At 62.0% G+C, this 15,844-nt stretch overlaps 2 protein-coding genes across 3 annotated transcripts in view; both read left to right on the top strand.

Moving 5' to 3' along the window:
• The window catches only part of ELL (elongation factor for RNA polymerase II), a 72,203-nt gene extending 62,745 nt beyond the window's left edge, over positions 1–9,458 (top strand). The window contains exons 7-12 of the mRNA XM_070586618.1: positions 449–545; positions 1,826–2,300; positions 4,963–5,029; positions 5,225–5,396; positions 6,517–6,561; positions 7,261–9,458. Coding sequence (XP_070442719.1) covers positions 449–545; positions 1,826–2,300; positions 4,963–5,029; positions 5,225–5,396; positions 6,517–6,561; positions 7,261–7,377 — 973 coding nt within the window. The 3' untranslated portion in view covers positions 7,378–9,458. The remainder of the gene's footprint in view (positions 1–448; positions 546–1,825; positions 2,301–4,962; positions 5,030–5,224; positions 5,397–6,516; positions 6,562–7,260) is intronic.
• Positions 7,893–15,754, top strand: ISYNA1 (inositol-3-phosphate synthase 1). Of its 2 annotated transcripts, XM_070586620.1 has the most exons (12): positions 7,893–9,721; positions 9,977–10,096; positions 12,782–12,910; positions 13,057–13,218; positions 13,560–13,692; positions 13,785–13,978; positions 14,104–14,253; positions 14,335–14,550; positions 14,664–14,828; positions 14,917–15,030; positions 15,104–15,321; positions 15,455–15,754. In XM_070586620.1, exons 3-12 carry the CDS (start codon positions 12,791–12,793, stop codon positions 15,654–15,656), a joined length of 1,674 nt encoding a protein of 557 aa, XP_070442721.1. In that variant the 5' UTR covers positions 7,893–9,721; positions 9,977–10,096; positions 12,782–12,790; the 3' UTR covers positions 15,657–15,754. The 2 variants fall into 2 exon arrangements, with proteins under 2 accessions (XP_070442721.1, XP_070442720.1); XM_070586619.1 differs by lacking the exons at positions 7,893–9,721; positions 9,977–10,096 and adding an exon at positions 12,551–12,675.
• The last annotated feature ends 90 nt before the right edge of the window (positions 15,755–15,844 follow it).

The raw sequence follows: 15,844 nt of genomic DNA, 5'->3' as shown, positions 1-15,844 counted from the left end.
CTCAGTCCTTTTCTACATTCTCTAAAGTTTCTGAAAGGAGCATTATTGTTGGGATGAACAGTGTTTTTGAAAGGAGGGGCCAGCACCCCACTGTCTCTCATTTGCCTAGGGAAACAACATGGACCTTGAGTCTCTGGTCAGTTTTACATGGGTCCATGGTAACGGGGGTCTAGATGAGTGTGGTGGTCCTGCCAGCAGTGAGGCTGCGGCCACAGGGCAGCTGTGACTGAACCTGGGGTGGGATGTGCTCAGGCTGCTCTCTGCCCACCAGGCCCTGACGCACCCATCGTGCTCAGCCCTGCTGTGGCTCAGCGGGCCCGTGGGCCCTTCCCAAACCACTAGTTGTGGGTGGGTCAGCGTGGTGTCAATGCAGAGACCAGTGGGCGTGGGTGCACCCCATGGGATGCTGCTTCAGAGCCCCTCAACCTACTCTGCTTCTCCTTTGCAGGAAGCTGTGCCAGCCACAGAGCGCAGGTGGCCTCCCTGGAGACCCTGCTGCTGCCAGCCCTCTGGGTGAGCATGGGAGCTCATCCTCACCCCCTCAGGTAGGAGCTGCCAATGTGGGTATGATAGCACGGTGGTGGTGAGGGAGGTGTCGAGGGAGGGTGGGTCTCACCTGGAGCCGTGGGTATGACCTGACCTTGGTGCCTGGGGAGCCCATTCGACCCTTGGCTCAGAGCTGGGAAGATTTCTTCAATGAGTGACCAGCTGGCTGGCTTCCCGCAAGCGGTGGGTCCCGGGTCTGGGGCCTGGGTGTGGTTCCCTGGGATACCTCTTGGTGGTGTGGCCAAGGGAGGGCAGCCTGCTGGACTGCCCTGAGCCTCATGTCTGTACAGTGGGTTCCTGCCTCCCAGGGCTGTCGTGAAATCAGTTGTGCTGGCTGAGGCCCGGGCTGGTGCCCAGTTAGTCCCCGTGAGCAGTGGCTGCTGCTATTTTCATCAGTGGTCAGGAAGGGTGCTTGGGAGAGCCTCACTGGCGGGGGCGGGGGGGTGTGGCTCCCGCCTGGCTCTGGCTAGGGGGAGCTCAGCCATGCCCCCCTCACCATTGCTTAAGCTATTTGGTGAAAGCTGTCTCCCTGCCTACCTGTGTGCTTTGACTTCTGAGTCCCACGTCCCTGGCCCCCAACTCGCCAGTCCCTCTCTTCCTTCCTCCTCCTCTGCCTTGGAGGCACCCAGTCCACATCCATGGCCTTGAAACCCCCCATGCACACTATGCTGTGGGGCCAACATGGGGCCAAAGGGCCTTACTTCACCCACATCCCCACCACTGCCCCCTGGGCCTGGACCACCTGGCCCAATCCTGGCTCCCCTCCTGTGGTCTGGCCATGCCTCACAGGCTCGGTCTTCTCATCTTTGAAAAGGGGATGTGGCTCACTCCATTTCACAGGGTTGCCATGGGGATCCAGATAGTTAGGGGTCTGAGGATGACAGTCACGGCCTGTGGGGCTGCCCTGTGTCCCTCAGACTGGGCTCTCTCACTGTTGCCATTGTCTGGGGAAGATGCTGAGCACAGTGCTGTTTTAGACTAATCCCTAGAGATGGCCCTTAAGGGCTGGAGCCTGGCCTGCTGATGACCTGACTGCCCTTCCTCTGCTCTGTCACCTTTGGGCCCAGCTGAGCTCCAGGAGTCCCCTGCCTGGCTGGTGTCCGGGCGCCACCATGTGGCCCGAGCGGGCCTTGCATGCGGGCGCTTGCTTTCCTCAAGACCTGGGGCTGCCTGGCCTCTCTCAGCTCAGGGCTGGCCTTTTGCTGCCCATCCGCTCTCTGGAGCACATCAGTAGCTCTGGGCACAGGCTACCCTCTGAAATTGTCTCCCTTCCTCGCAGAAACGGCCACAGCCTCCTGATTTCATCGACCCCCTGGCCAACAAGAAACCCAGGATATCGCACTTCACTCAGAGAATTCAGCCCGCAGTCAATGGGAAGCTGAGCACACCCCACAGCCGTGAGCCCCTGCTGCCTACCCCGGGCCTGCCGCCCAGCACAGACTCCCACCTGCCCCCGCGGCTGGAGCCCCCTCGGGCCCATGACCCCCTGGCTGATGTCAGCAATGATCTGGGCCACAGTGGCCGGGACTGTGAGCATGGGGATGTGGCCACCCTGGCCCCAACTGAGCGCCTCAGCCTGCCCCTGCTGATGGACTGTGCCCAGCCCAGCAGGCCCCACAGTGGCTCCTTGCGCAGCAAGTCAAAGAAGAAGTCCAAGAAGCACAAAGACAAGGAGAGGGCGGCTGAGGACAGGCCCCAGGCCCAGCCGCCAGACCATGTGCCTGGCCCCCTTGGAGCCCCGCCAGATGTCCCGGGTAGGTGCCGAGAGGCAGGCCCAGGGGCAGGAGGCTCTGCAGGCGGGCACTGCTAGGAGCTGGAGCACCGGCCCCATGCCCACCCTGACTCCCCAGGGTACGAGGGGGCTGTACCACCCCATGAGCCCCAACTTTGCCTCACCCTGCGCATTTGGGCCCCTTGCACCCTGTGTTCTTGCATCCGATTGTCTGCGAATGCCCTGGCTATCTTGGCCCCGGAGCCTCCTGCAGTCCTGCTGTGTGCCAGGCTGGCGCTGGGGGCTTGGAACCTGATGGGGCTGAGGCTCACAGGAGAGGACAGCGCACAGGGAGAGGAATGAGTGCAGGCTGCAGCTCTGGCAGCAGGATGGACCCAGACACTGAGAAGGGAGTAGGGTGGGGTGGGGGCTGCAGAGGAATAAGCTTTTCAGCCAGTGGAGAAAGGGTTTGGAAGGTGGGGGCCACAAGGAGGTGGGAGACTGTCTGTAGAACAGCCTGTGGTAAGAGCTGGAACGAGGTCACACAGTGAGTGGGGAAGGCGGAAGTCAAGAGACCTGAGATGGCAGCCACAGTGAGGGGGGTACCAGGCTGGCTGGGGCTGTGCACTGAACGGGGAGACCTTTGCGGGGCCAGGGCTGCTGGGGAGGCATATGGACAGGCTAGACTGGTAGTGGAGATGGGGGTCATCACCCCCAGAACCTGGGCCACCCCTAGTTTACAGCCCTGGGAACCTGAGCTGAATGTCTCTCGTGGCTCTAGCTTAACGTAATTAGCATGATGAAGCAACAGAGGCGCAGCTGTGCCTGCCATGTGGGGGCCTGGGCTGCGGCGTGGGGCCTGGGCAGCTTGGCCGTGTCACCTCGTGCAGCTTTCAGGCTCTTTCCCCAGGAGGGTCCTGAGCATGGGGCATTTCTGAATCAGGGTGGAGCTGCTCCTTAAGTCTTTGTAATGAATTGCTCCACTGCCCCGCAGAAAGGCCATGCCAGCCCCTGCTCTGGCTGAGGACAGGTCCTGGTGTAATGTGGCCGACCGGGTCAGTCCTCAGTTCCTCTCAGCCCTACTGTCCACCAGGCTTCCCAGTGTCTGTGGCTAGGCCAAGGGGGAGAAGGAGGCCTGGTTCCCTGAGTGCCCCCTCTAATCTGAGTCCTGCCTGGGGAGACAGGCCCTGAGCAGGCTCAGCCGGGCAGCATGTTCTGTCCCATAGGGCAGAAGTGAAACGTCATGTGTGTGCTTCTGGCGGGGCCCTGGGAAGGAGGAACACTGTAAGGCAGGGGGATAGGGTGGGGCCAGGAGGGTGCTGCCCAGACCAGCCCCAGGCCTGGGGCTCAGACGCCTTTGGATCAAGCCCAGTGTGCATCAGCCCTGGGCAGCTTATCCCCAGGCAAAGGTGAGAAAGTGAGGTTTGGGATCAGGCAAAGCGGAGAGTAGATGGCCCAAGGAAAAGAAAAAGGACATCTGTTGAGGCACCAGAAGCTCCGCCTGGCACCACGTGATCTGTCTTAAGCAGCATGTCTCAGGCAGCTCAAATGATGATAATGGGTGGACGCAAAGCTCCCTGGTGCCTGCCTAGAGGCCCCCATCCTGCTGCTGCGGCTTCTTCCGAGGTGGGGGCTGCGGTGTGCCAGGCTGAGCTCAGGCCCGCTGATCCCAGGTGAAGGCACACGAGCAGGAAACCCCTGCCTCTGTGTGACAGTGGCGTTGTTCTCTGCACACCCCTACTTGCTGCAGAAGGCTCCAGGTCATCACATGTCCCTGGAGCAGAGGGACAGGCATCATTGTAACCCACCCTTCTGCGTGGCACTGTCCTCTAGTCTGGCCCTGTTGTCCCAGCCCTGCCCCGTGATTGCCTCTGACCCCAACAGGTGCTACCAAGTGATGACATCACTTCTATGTTGGGGGAAGAGGCCATCTGGATAAAGTCCTGAGGGGATAAAAACTAGATTGCAGTTTGGGCAGGCTAGGGACATCCTCCAGCTCCACTGTCAGATGGCTGGGGCGTGGCCCTTGGTGCCTCTAGCCTGGCTCTGTTCTGGGGCTTCCCCTTGGAGCCTGTGGCCTGGCATCCAGGGGGAAGAAGGAGAATTGGTGGGGCTCAGACCAGGGACGGGAACCCACAGGGACCTCGACGCCATCAGCAGTGAGAGGTGCGGGCAGGAGCTGGGGCCTTCTCTGGTGGCCATCCATCTTCGTCCTGTGAGGCTGGAGAGTGGGGCAGCCGAGGGACTTGGCCAGCCAGGGGTCACCTGTTTTCTGCTTGGTGACCTTTTACACGAGGTCAGCTGAGGCAGCAAAGGCTCTGGATGGGACCAGCTCTGGATGAGTTGCCCAGGCTTTGGCCCACAATTAACCTGTCCTTTCAGTTGCTGGCTGAAAACGTGTCCACAGCACCACCTGGGCACCCTGTGCTCTGCACAGCTGTGGTTCAGGGACACATGCCCCCGCCACCATATGCTCGCTTACCACCTCTCCCACGGGTGGGCCCCCAGGTGGCTCGACAGCACTTGCCCCATGCTCACACCTTTGGTGTCCTGGCTCCCCCTGGGTGGCCTGGCTCCCTCTCCACACAGCCTCCCCCTCTGCCATCCCTCTGTGTCCTTCAGACGAGGGAGCGTGAACCTGTTCAGATCCTGCCTGGTGGACGCAGGAGGTGTGGACTCAGCAGATCCGCATTTGCTCTTTGTAGGTTTAAATGGGGCCTGCAGCAGCTCAAGCGTCCCCACATCCACCTCAGAGACCCCCGACTACCTGCTGTGAGTACTTCCCTTTTCGGCTGCTCCTCCCACCTGTGGGTTAGCAGAGGCAGAGCTGACTCCAGGTGCATTTGTGTCCCCAATCGCCCAGCCTATTCGAGGTCGGGGCAGCTTCCTGGGTGGGCCGGCCGCATGCTTTGGGCACTCTGGCCTCTGCTTTGGCCCCCTGAGCCCCGCCGGCCCCTCTCTCCCCAGGAAATACGCCACCATCTCCTCCTCAGAGCAGCGCCAGAGCTACAAGAATGACTTCAATGCCGAGTATAGTGAGTACCGCGACCTGCACGCCCGCATCGAGCAGATCACACGGCGCTTCACGCAGCTCGACGCCCAGCTCCGGCAGCTGTCCCAGGGCTCCGAGGAGTACGAGGTAGAGCCCCGCCCGCGGTGGGCGCTGCTGGCACCCGCACACCTGCTCCGTCGTGTTCTGGGCCGAGGGCCCTGCTGACTGCTCCTTCCCCCAGCATGGTTCAGGCCTGTCCCGGGGGCTCTGCGGGCTTGAGGCCTGGCTCCACCTCAGCAGCAATGAGGCCAGTTGTGACTAACTCTGCAGGTGGGAGGTGACCCATGTGGCTCAGGGAGCACAGGGCCGAGGCACAGGGGTCCCCACCTGTGAGAACATCTAGGGTCCTCTCGAGGCCACTACCCACATCACAGGGGACACTTCGGCCCCCTGCCAGGAGAGGCAGGGCCAGACTGCATCCCACGGCCCATCAGTGCCATCACAGCCACAGTGGGAGGTGGGAGGGGATGGAGGGTCCCTGTGGTCCCCCGCCTGTACTAGGAGTCCCTCATCCTCTGGCCGAGGGCACACAGGCTTCCCAAGCCGTCCTGTGTGGTTCACTGCAGGGGGAGGGCCTCCACCCTTGGTCACTAGCCCTGGGACACCAGCCTCCTCCTTGTCCTACTGTTCAGAGCTGGTTACCTGATTAATCGGGGTATCGGGGTCTCTCTCTCATGGCAAAGGCCATTTTGTTTTCCAGAGGAGGGCTCACGGTTGGAGGAACGGTGAGTGTTCTGAGCCTCTGAGCCGAACAAGCTCCCAGGGCATCCTCGTCCTCCCTCCTTGCAGCCGTGTGGATGTCCCTCACCTCCCCCTGCACCCCAGGTGGTCGGGGGCCTCTGTGCTTGGCCTGGAACAGTGGACAGGGAAGGAGGCCGGCCCACCGCTCTTTGCCTCCTCCCAAGGCTCCACCGGGCCCTCCCACTGCACAGGCCTCGTGCTTTGACCCTGAAGCTGGGCCCCTGCCCCTCACTCCCCTGGCCCAGCTTCCTCCTCTGCTTCCTGCCTTGTTCATGCCCCCCAGCCGGCCCCTCCTCTGTACTTCGTCAGCTTCCCTCACGCCATCCTGAGGCCATTGTCCCCAGAGGCCATTGTCCCGAGGCAGATGGTGATCCTGCAGGTCACAGGTTATCAGGGAGAAGGGGCCACTCAGTTGAGGTTTCTCGCAGGCGAGGGCATTGTTTGCTTTCTCTTTTGTTTTTTCCAGACTACTCGTGGGCAGATTTTGCAGGAATATCGAAAAATCAAAAAGGTGAGTCTCCCTGCTCTTGTGGGGTGGGGTGAGAAGCAGCTGCGGCAAGGCGAGCAGTGCCAGAAAGTCTGCGCAGGGAGGGAGGAAGGGCCTCGTGGGCTGAGGTCTTGGGTCCGCAGAGCAGCGCCCCCCTGCCCCTCCCATTTACAGCCGAGGGCTGAGCCTGTCCCTGAGCTTGCGTGCAGCCCCCAACTGGGCACCTCTGCACCCCTCAACTCTCCCCCTGCTTGGTGGGTGCAGTCCCCAGGCCCTTTCCAGCAAAGCTCCTTCCGAGGTGCAGGGGAGGAGCTGGTCCCCGCCCCCAGCCTGGCCCCATCTGTCTTCAGCCCTGCGCTGGCAGAAACGCCCAGCCTCAGGCTCACTGAGGGTCTCCTGTGAGGTGGTTCCATGATCTTAGCTCTTGTTCCTGAAGGCCACGAGCTCTGGGTTTACCACATGTGTGCCCCGTGTGCCTGCGTGGTTCCCTGCCAGCGAGTCCCCAGCCCGGTGCAGAAGTTTCATGACTAATCTCACTTCTGACTCTCATCCTGGCTGTGACCGTGTTTCCCAGGGTGGGGCTGGGGTGCCTGTAAGCAGGGGGAGCAAAAGCCAGGTGGCCAGTTGGGCCAGGGGCTCCACACAGGGCAGCTTGAGTTGGCACCGGGCTCCCAGCCACCGCTGGCCACACTCAGACGTGCTCACACTGCCGCCCTCTTGCAGACCAACACCAACTACAGCCAGGAGAAGCACCGCTGTGAGTACCTGCACAGCAAGCTGGCCCACATCAAGAGGCTCATCGCCGAGTATGACCAGCGGCAGCTGCAGGCCTGGCCCTAGCCCGAGACCGCAGGGCAGGAGGTCCGCTCCACTGGCCAGGCCAGCTCTTCTCCCTGGGCTGACCTTTCTGGATGGCGGGGAGCTGGGGTCAGGGGAGCTAAAGACGGGAAAAAAGAGATTTATTTAAAAAAATAAACACAAGGAAGACAGGTTCATCTGAGCCAGCAACGCCGGTTTTCAGGGGAGCCCCTGCAGACCTGGTGCTCACAGGTCACAGATCCAGGTGGGGTGTCTCGGCCCCCACTCCTCCTGAGCAGCCCCCGCCCAGGATGGGCTCCCCAAGAAGCCCACCTCCTTGCAGGCCGAAGCCCAAGGGGCTTCAGCTTCCTCTCGCCGGAAGACTTGGAGGCCGGCCTGCCTGCCTTTTCTGGTTTTATACAAAGACAGCCACTTTTAGCTACTGCTTATGAGACTGGAGTCTATTTTTATACAAAAGAGAAAGCATCTTTTTTCTAAACCTGTGCCTCCCTCCCTGGACACTAGGGTCTAGATGCCGCCCTGTGTCCTTTCTGCAGTATTACAGATGCCATCAGAAAGTTCGGCGTTGTTGGTGCGAGCTCCAAGGAGAGAACCCGTGTGTGGTGGGTGGGCCGCGTCTCCCCTGCTGGTCTCATGCTGGGTGCCTGGACAGGCCCTTCCCTGCAGCACCTGCCTCTCCTTCCTCCCCCTTGCTCCGAGGGGTCTCTGCGCTACGGGCTTGGGTGGGGCAGCTCCCAGGTCTATTCGGAGAACCCAGCTGGCCCCCGAGCAGCTGCTGGGAGCCGGCCAGAGTGGAGCCCGAGGCGCTCCCGGCTTGCCCTGCTATTTCAGACCCTCAGCTGTCGGGGCCGCTGGGCTTTTCTGTGTTACAAGCCTGCGCTCTGCAGCAGCGCTGTCGGGTTTTAGTTTATGACGTTCTCAATTTTCCCCTTTGCTGCTGCTTTTCATTTCGCACTGTTGAGACTGTGTGGTCTCCATGCTATTGACCTCGCTCCATCCCTCAGTCCACTTGTGGGTTCTGGGGTTGTCTTAGCAGAGCCACTGCGGGGTTTGCACTCAGGGAGGGGCTGGGGGTTGATGGGGTTGGGGGCACCCCCCGAAAGTGAGCTCAGAAAAGGCACCTGGTCCTCCTGTTCTGGGGGTCACGGGTTCCGTGGACACCCCAATTGCTGCTTAGTCGCTGTGCCTAGTCTATTATCCCCCAAAGCGTCAGGGGGCCATGCGTGCGTGTGTGCGTGCCTGTGTGAGTGAGAGAGAGGGGCCCTGCCAGGGCATGTTGGAGGCTGAGGCGTGTGTTCACATTCAGGGCCATGTTCAGTAAAACACCAGTGAGGGTGCAGTGGCTGCGGCCTGCAGCCCTGAGGTCACAGGGGCATCGCTGCTGCCAGCGGTAGTGAGGCAGGGAGAGCGGGAACGCTCCCATGGAGTGAGTTATCTGTGCAGAGCTGTGGGGGTCTCCTCATGGCTTCCCAAAGAGCAGGCGCCCTCGTGGAGGGGACCTGCACAGTGCCCCCTCACCCTGAAGTCTCTCTCTGCAGGCCCCCTGGGGTGCCTGGAGCACCGGAAACGACCCTTCATGTTTCCCTAGCTGTCATTTTGTTTTTCGTTTGGAGAGTGAGGGAAGGGCGGTGCGGACACTGGGTTGCATATGGGGACTTCTGGCCCAGCCGTGCGGGCGCGGTGGGGATCATCTGAGGAGGCCCTCTGCTCTGGAACCAGTTCAAGGGACTCTCAGCTGATTTCCTTTTTGTTGTTGTTTTCTTGTTGTTTCTTGTTTTTTCCTCCTTTTAAGGAATTATGAAGCTAAGAAAAGTTCTGTGCTTTAGGGGTTGATGGACAAAAGTTCTAGCTGATTAAATATGGTCTAACTTATTGATACTGTGTTTTTTTTTCCTTTTAATATTGTACTGTGGAGAAAAACTATTTTGAGCCATGGAGTTGGTGTTTACAAGAACTTTTCACTTTTGCCAAAATGTTCCAATTGAAAGGCATCCACATCTTCAGTTTCCTAATATTTTCTTAAAAGACCTAGTGTCCTTTTTGTACACTAAACAGGTGAATGCTGATTTTTTTCAACCTATAATAAATGTCACTGAGCCGAACCTAGCAGCCTAGGCTGCCTGGGTGCGTGTGTGTCTGTCACAGTTTGGGGGGTGGGCCAGGGTCAGGAGGCCACTTGGCCCCACGTGACCATAGTGAGTGGGGCAGGGGTGGGGCACGGGCTGGGACAAGGCAGAGAAGACGTCCTGGACAGCCTGCCAGAGCTGCTGCCCAGGAACGAGGCTGGCAGGTGGAGGTTATCCTGACCAAGGTGGCGGCAGGCCCTGCAGGTGACAGGGCAGGAGGCCAGACCCCGTGATCACAGGTAGGAAACGGCAGAGAGGCTGGGGAGGCGGAGGCAATGGGGAGCTTCGGTGGGGGTGTGAGCGGGGCAGGACCCCAGTGTGGACAAGGTGGGCTGAGCCAGCAGGGGCATCCCCAGCCTCCCACAGCACCGGAGCTCACAGCAGTGGGGCCACAGGCGAGGGGTGTGCCCTTATTTAGGGGGAAATGGGCTTTGACTGACTGATGGAAACAGTGGTGAGTAACCACACTGTCATTCATTGTTCATTCCAACTAGGCCAACAGGCAGGGACTGGGGTATCCCCTGTGTCCCTCATGAGGCTACAGCACTGAGGCCCGGTGCAGCCCCTCAGGCCCAGACACCAGCAGGGATGGCCGTCATTGCCCTGTGTTCCAGGTGAGCAGCCAAAGGCAGGGGGTAGGTCCTGCCCTCTAGGGACACAGGGAGAGTGGGCATTTATTTTAGGAAGGAAAAACAGACAAAGAGTAAGACCTGGATTGAAGGAGTCCAGGGGTCGGGGGCTGTGGGCCTTAGCCTCCCTGGCAGCCGCACTGGCTAGCGGCCTTGGTCTGAGGCAGCCCAGGAATTTGAGGGCTGCAGGATGCGAGGTCCAGCAGTGGACCCTGCTCCTGAGGTGGCCTGGCTCTGCTGTTTCCATGGGATAACATCTTTGTCCACACACTTGGGGCCCAGGGCCAAAACCTGCCTCCCTTGGACCCTGCATGATTCAGCCTTGCCCTGCCCACCCGCCTCCCCTGTCCTCCATTAGCCTCAGCCGCAGCCCTCACACTACCTGGCAGTGCCGTGGCCATCGCCCCTTCAGTGCACCGTGGATACAGGTGGCTCCCTGATTGTCCTTCCTGAGCAGAGGACACCACGTGTCCAGCCTCCTGAGGCCCAGAAGGGTCTTCCCATGCTCATGAAGTGTACCATGGCCGAGGGGCTTGGGGCTGCCCACCCGCTCCACTTGCTGGACAATATCTCCAATTGTCATCCTGTCAACACCTGGATCCCACAGCGCCTCCTGTGCAACGGGCTCCACCTGGGCACGGGCACTCAGCAGTGATCAAGACAGCCCTGTCCTCAGGAGCTTGTTGTCTGGTGGGGGCAGGTGTCCCAGCAGCACACTCAGCCCATGTCACACACCCAGGCCGTCCCTACAGTTGCCTTTATAGCACCAACGAACTGTCAGGAATAGAAGCCACCTGAGGCCAGGTCCCTCCCAGCTGCCCCCCAGCACTGCTCTCCAGGGAGCCCACCTAGGCCCGCTCTCTGCCCCCCCCCCCTGCCCCCACTCTTGCTGCACCTCCCCCAGACTGCCCTGTGAATGCTGGAGTTCCCAGCGCTGGGTCTTGGGGCCTTTCTCATCTCTGCACACATTGCTGTGACATCACTTGTGGCCTGGTGGTGCACGCTTCCTCCACGGTCCCCTGACACCAACTGGATGTCAATTCCCAGTGCTCGCATCAGACTTCACAGGTTAAGGGGCTCAGTACCACATGACTGCCCCCCACTTCAGACACTAGCCACAAGTCTCTGCCCACTCATACTTCTGACCACCCAGTTGTATATGGGGGGTTCCCATGACTCGTTCCTCCGTTTGGTAATAGCTGGAATGGCTCACAGTGCTCAGGAAAACACTTCAACGGCCAAATGGAGGAGACGCAGAGGGCAGGCTGTGAGGAACAGAGCGGGGCTTCCATGCCTTCTACAGGTGTGCTGCCCTTACCGGGCCCCCTGTGTTCACCACCCCCCTGCTGTTCAGGAGTGTTGATGAGGTGCTGTTAGGTAGGTGTGATTGAGTCCATCACTGGCTGTTGGTGTCTAAACTCAATCTCCAGCCAGGAACTGGGGACAAAACCTGAATATTTATTATACCATAGTCCTGAGAGTCTGCCCTGGTCCCCAAACTGCCTGCCTCCCTCTGCTGTTGCTGCCTTTTCATCTGCCCCTGAACCCACTTGCCCGGGTTTTCGCCTGGGCAGCTCTTGCTACTCTTAATAGAAAATGTCTTCATATCTCAAGACACCTTCCAGCAGCCACCTCCTCCAGGCAGCCTGCACTGCCCAGCCCTGCCTCTGCGTTCCCTCTGGCTGGGGGTGCCCCAGTCCACTTCGGACTCCCCCACGCTGGAGCCCCCGCCTCCCAAGGCCAGGCCCTGAGCACGTTTTCTATGAACGTTTCCAACTGTCCACCTTTTGGGCCGGCTCCAGTGATGGAAACTTTCCAGCCGAGGAGGCCGCTTGTTTTGGAAAGTTCCTGGGGGAGCCGCCCCACCCGCCGGGTTCCCACGCTCCTTATCACTGGGCGCTAGGGGGGCGCCGTGCTGGGCCGGCCTAGTTCCTCCCCAGCTGGCGGCCTCGGCCCTGCCCACCCCTTCCCGTCCTCACCGAACAGTCCCCTCTCCATCCTGGCCTTGCCAGGCCCTCCTGATACAGGTGGGGAAACCCCCTCTGTGTGAACCTGTTGGAGGTGGGAGTGCCTGGCACTACTGCTCAGGAAGGGGGAGCAGGCTGGGCTGGAGAAGTGTCTGTTTTCCGGTCCGAATCCTGGCTTAGTCCTCTGCCTCAGTTTCCCCAGGGGCCCCCGTAGGCCCGGCCTCCCTGCCCAGTTCCACCTCCTGCCTTGTGGTTGCAGCCTGTAGCTCACTTGCAGCCTTAATGTCCTCTTTTGTAAGGTGAGAATAAAAGGACTGAGGTGCGAAGTGAATCAAGGCGCGCCGTGCGGGCCGTGGCCTGCGGCCCACATGTTGGCCTGGCCGAGACTGGCGGGGCGGGGACCAGATACCCACTGTGATTTGGGGCTGCTGGGCCTCGAACCCGAGTCCTAGCCGGCGCGCCCTTCACCCCGCGTGCCCCGCCCCCCGGCGCCGGCGGACGAGGGGCGGGGCGGGGGCGGGGCGGCGGCTCTTTTCTCTGGAGTTCGCGCGTCCGGACCACTCGCCGTCCGCCGCCGTCCGAGCCCGCTCCGCGCTGGTGAGTGCGGCCCCGGGCGGGGTCCGGGGGCCTCGGGGACCGAAGTCGCTTCTGCCCGGCCGGCTCTCGCATCCCCGCTGACCTCCTGCTAACCCCGCGCCCCCAGCTCGCCGCGATGAAGGCCGCAGCCGAGTTCGTGGTCGAGAGCCCGGACGTGGTCTACGGCCCCGAGGCCATCGAGGCACAGTACGAGTACAGGACGACAGGCGTCAGCCGCGAGGGCGGTGTCCTCAAGGTGGGCGAGGGACGGAGGGGGGCCGTGGGGATGGGGGAACTGGGGAGCCGTGAGGGGTTGGGGATTGCCCCACGTCTGCAACCCCGACCCTGCAGTGAGGGAGAAAGGGCCTGGGACCCGGGACTCATTGCGCCGCCCTTCCCCAGGTGCGCCCCACGTCCACGCGCTTCACCTTCCGGACCGCCCGGCAGGTGCCCCGGCTCGGGGTCATGCTTGTCGGCTGGGGCGGGAACAACGGCTCCACGCTCACCGCCGCCGTGCTGGCCAACCGACTGCGTCTGTCCTGGCCCACGCGCACCGGCCGCAAGGTGGGGGGTCGGGCGGGGCTCCGCCGGAGTCCGTGCGGGAGGGGGAGGGGCCTCCAGGGGCGGGGCTCCGTGGAGGAGGGAGGCCACAGGGGGCGGGGTTCCTGCGGGGCGGTGCCTGGCTGCCGGCGGACTCCTGGGGGGGTCTCGCGGGGGCGGAGCCTAAGGTATCCGCAGGCTCCGGGGAGGGACGTCTGGAGGGGGAGCGGCTTCCGCCCGGGCTTGGATCGCAGAGCTGAGGCGCCCCAAAGTAGGGCGGAGCTTGAGGGTGCCGTGCGGGCCATGGCCGGCTGGTGGCCTACGCCACGCCCACCCCTCGCCCCGCCCCGCCTGCCGCCCCCCAGGAGGCCAACTACTACGGCTCGCTGACGCAGGCGAGCACCGTTAGCCTGGGCCTGGACGCCGAGGGCCAGGAGGTGTTCGTGCCTTTCAGCGCACTGCTGCCCATGGTGGCGCCCAACGACCTCGTGTTCGACGGTGGGCAGTGCCCTGGGCCAAGGGTGGGGCGGGAGGTAGGGCCTGGAGGGGCCCAGGGTCCCGGCTGGGCCTAGCTTGAGGGTCCCCCCTAGGCTGGGACATATCGTCGCTGAATCTGGCCGAGGCGATGCGGCGCGCGCAGGTGCTGGACTGGGGGCTGCAGGAGCAACTGTGGCCACACATGGAGCCCTTACGCCCACGCCCCTCCATCTACATCCCCGAGTTCATCGCCGCTAACCAGAGTGTGCGCGCCGACAACCTCATCCCAGGCACGCGAGCGCAGCAGGTGTGGCCCCACCCAAGTCCCTTATCCCCTGCCACTTGTCCCCCTCCCTGCCACCTGTTAATTCCTATTTGCTCCCCTGTTATGTGGGGGACCTGTACAACCTCACCCTTCCTCCATCCCCTCAGCTGGAGCAGATCCGCAGAGACATCTGCGACTTCCGGTCCAAGGCTGGGCTGGACAAAGTCATTGTGTTGTGGACAGCAAACACGGAGCGCTTCTGCGAAGTGGTCCCGGGCCTCAATGACACCGCTGAGAACCTGCTGCGCACCATCGAGGTGAGTGTGCCCAGGGGTGGCACAGGGTTGGGGCTAGCCCCCAAGGACCTCTCTGGGCTGATGGCCCACCTGCACCCACAGCTGGGCCTCGAGGTGTCGCCCTCCACGCTCTTCGCCGTGGCCAGCATCTTGGAAGGCTGTGCCTTCCTCAACGGGTCCCCACAGAACACACTAGTGCCTGGTGCCCTTGAGCTCGCATGGCAGCGCCGCGTCTTTGTGGGCGGAGACGACTTCAAGTCCGGCCAGACCAAGGTCAAGTCCGTGCTTGTGGACTTCCTTATCGGCTCCGGCCTGAAGGTGTGTGGGACTAGGGGATGTGTGACTCGGGAAGGGGCGGGTCTGGATCCCAAGCACCACCAGACTTGTGTGTTGCAAGGCCTGCAGTGCCAGTCAGGCCCCTGTTCCTGCAGACCATGTCCATCGTGAGCTACAACCACCTAGGCAACAATGATGGGCAAAACCTGTCAGCACCGCCCCAGTTCCGCTCCAAGGAGGTGTCCAAGAGCAGTGTGGTGGATGACATGGTGCAGAGCAACCCAGTGCTCTACGCACCCGGCGAGGAGCCCAACCACTGCGTGCGTGGGGCACGGGCGGGATGGGGGGGTGGGCGGGGCTCCCGGCAGAGGCGGACAGGGACCCCTGTGACCTCCTGCTGCCTCCCAGGTGGTCATCAAGTACGTGCCCTATGTGGGCGACAGCAAGCGTGCACTGGATGAGTACACATCGGAGCTCATGATGGGCGGCACCAACACGCTGGTGCTGCATAACACATGTGAGGTATGGGGCTCGCCCAGGGCAGAGTGGGGCTGCCCTCCAGCCCCACCTCCCTCCTGACCCACTGGCCCTGCAGGACTCTCTCCTGGCTGCACCCATCATGCTGGATCTGGTACTGCTGACAGAACTGTGCCAGCGTGTGAGCTTCTGCACCGACGCTGACCCGGAGCCACAGAGCTTCCACCCAGTGCTGTCGCTGCTCAGCTTTCTCTTCAAGGCACCGCTGGTGCCACCAGGCAGCCCCGTGGTCAATGCACTCTTCCGCCAGCGCAGCTGCATCGAGAACATCCTAAGGTGCGCCCCGGCCCTGGGGTCCCCACCGTGGCCCAGATGTCCACTCAAGGGGCTGTGCACTGGGCCTAGGGATTGGAGGCTGCAGGGGCACGAGCCTCAGGGTCTGACTGTTGAGCCCCAACCCGTTCCCCAGGGCCTGCGTGGGGCTCCCGCCGCAGAACCACATGCTTCTGGAGCACAAGATGGAGCGCCCCTGCCTCAGGCAAGGCCAGCCTGTGGCCCCTGCCTATGCTGGGCCTTGCAAGAAGGGGTCAGCCCCGACTGCCCCCAACGGCTGTGTCGGTGATGCCAATGGTCATACAAAGGCCGAGGCACCCCAGATGCTCACCACCTGAGCCCTAGCCACACACCTCCCCCATGACTCCTGCCCCCTTGCGCTTCAGGACCCGAACCTCCCAGGCCCAGCCCGAAACAATAAAGCCAGTGCACCGTCTGTAGCGCCTCCGGGTTCTTGGTGCCTGCGATCTAACCACCCCCCCCACCTCAGCCCTAGCTGCCTGTTTCACCTGGTTAGATTCCTACC

The sequence above is a fragment of the Equus przewalskii genome, chromosome 20 (genome assembly GCF_037783145.1).
Source record: "Equus przewalskii isolate Varuska chromosome 20, EquPr2, whole genome shotgun sequence".
In the NCBI taxonomy this organism is placed as follows: domain Eukaryota; kingdom Metazoa; phylum Chordata; class Mammalia; order Perissodactyla; family Equidae; genus Equus; species Equus przewalskii.
Note: the sequence above shows the minus strand (reverse complement) of the source record. Positions and strands in the feature narration are given on the sequence as shown.

Coding starts and splice junctions, on each gene's coding strand:
- ISYNA1 (XM_070586620.1), top strand. CDS start 12,791: ATGAAGGCCGCAGCCGAGTTCGTGGTCGAGAGCCCGGACGTGGTCTAC. Junction 12,911..13,056: donor GCGAGGGCGGTGTCCTCAAG/GTGGGCGAGGGA, acceptor GCCCTTCCCCAG/GTGCGCCCCACGTCCACGCG. Junction 15,322..15,454: donor TGCATCGAGAACATCCTAAG/GTGCGCCCCGGC, acceptor CCCGTTCCCCAG/GGCCTGCGTGGGGCTCCCGC.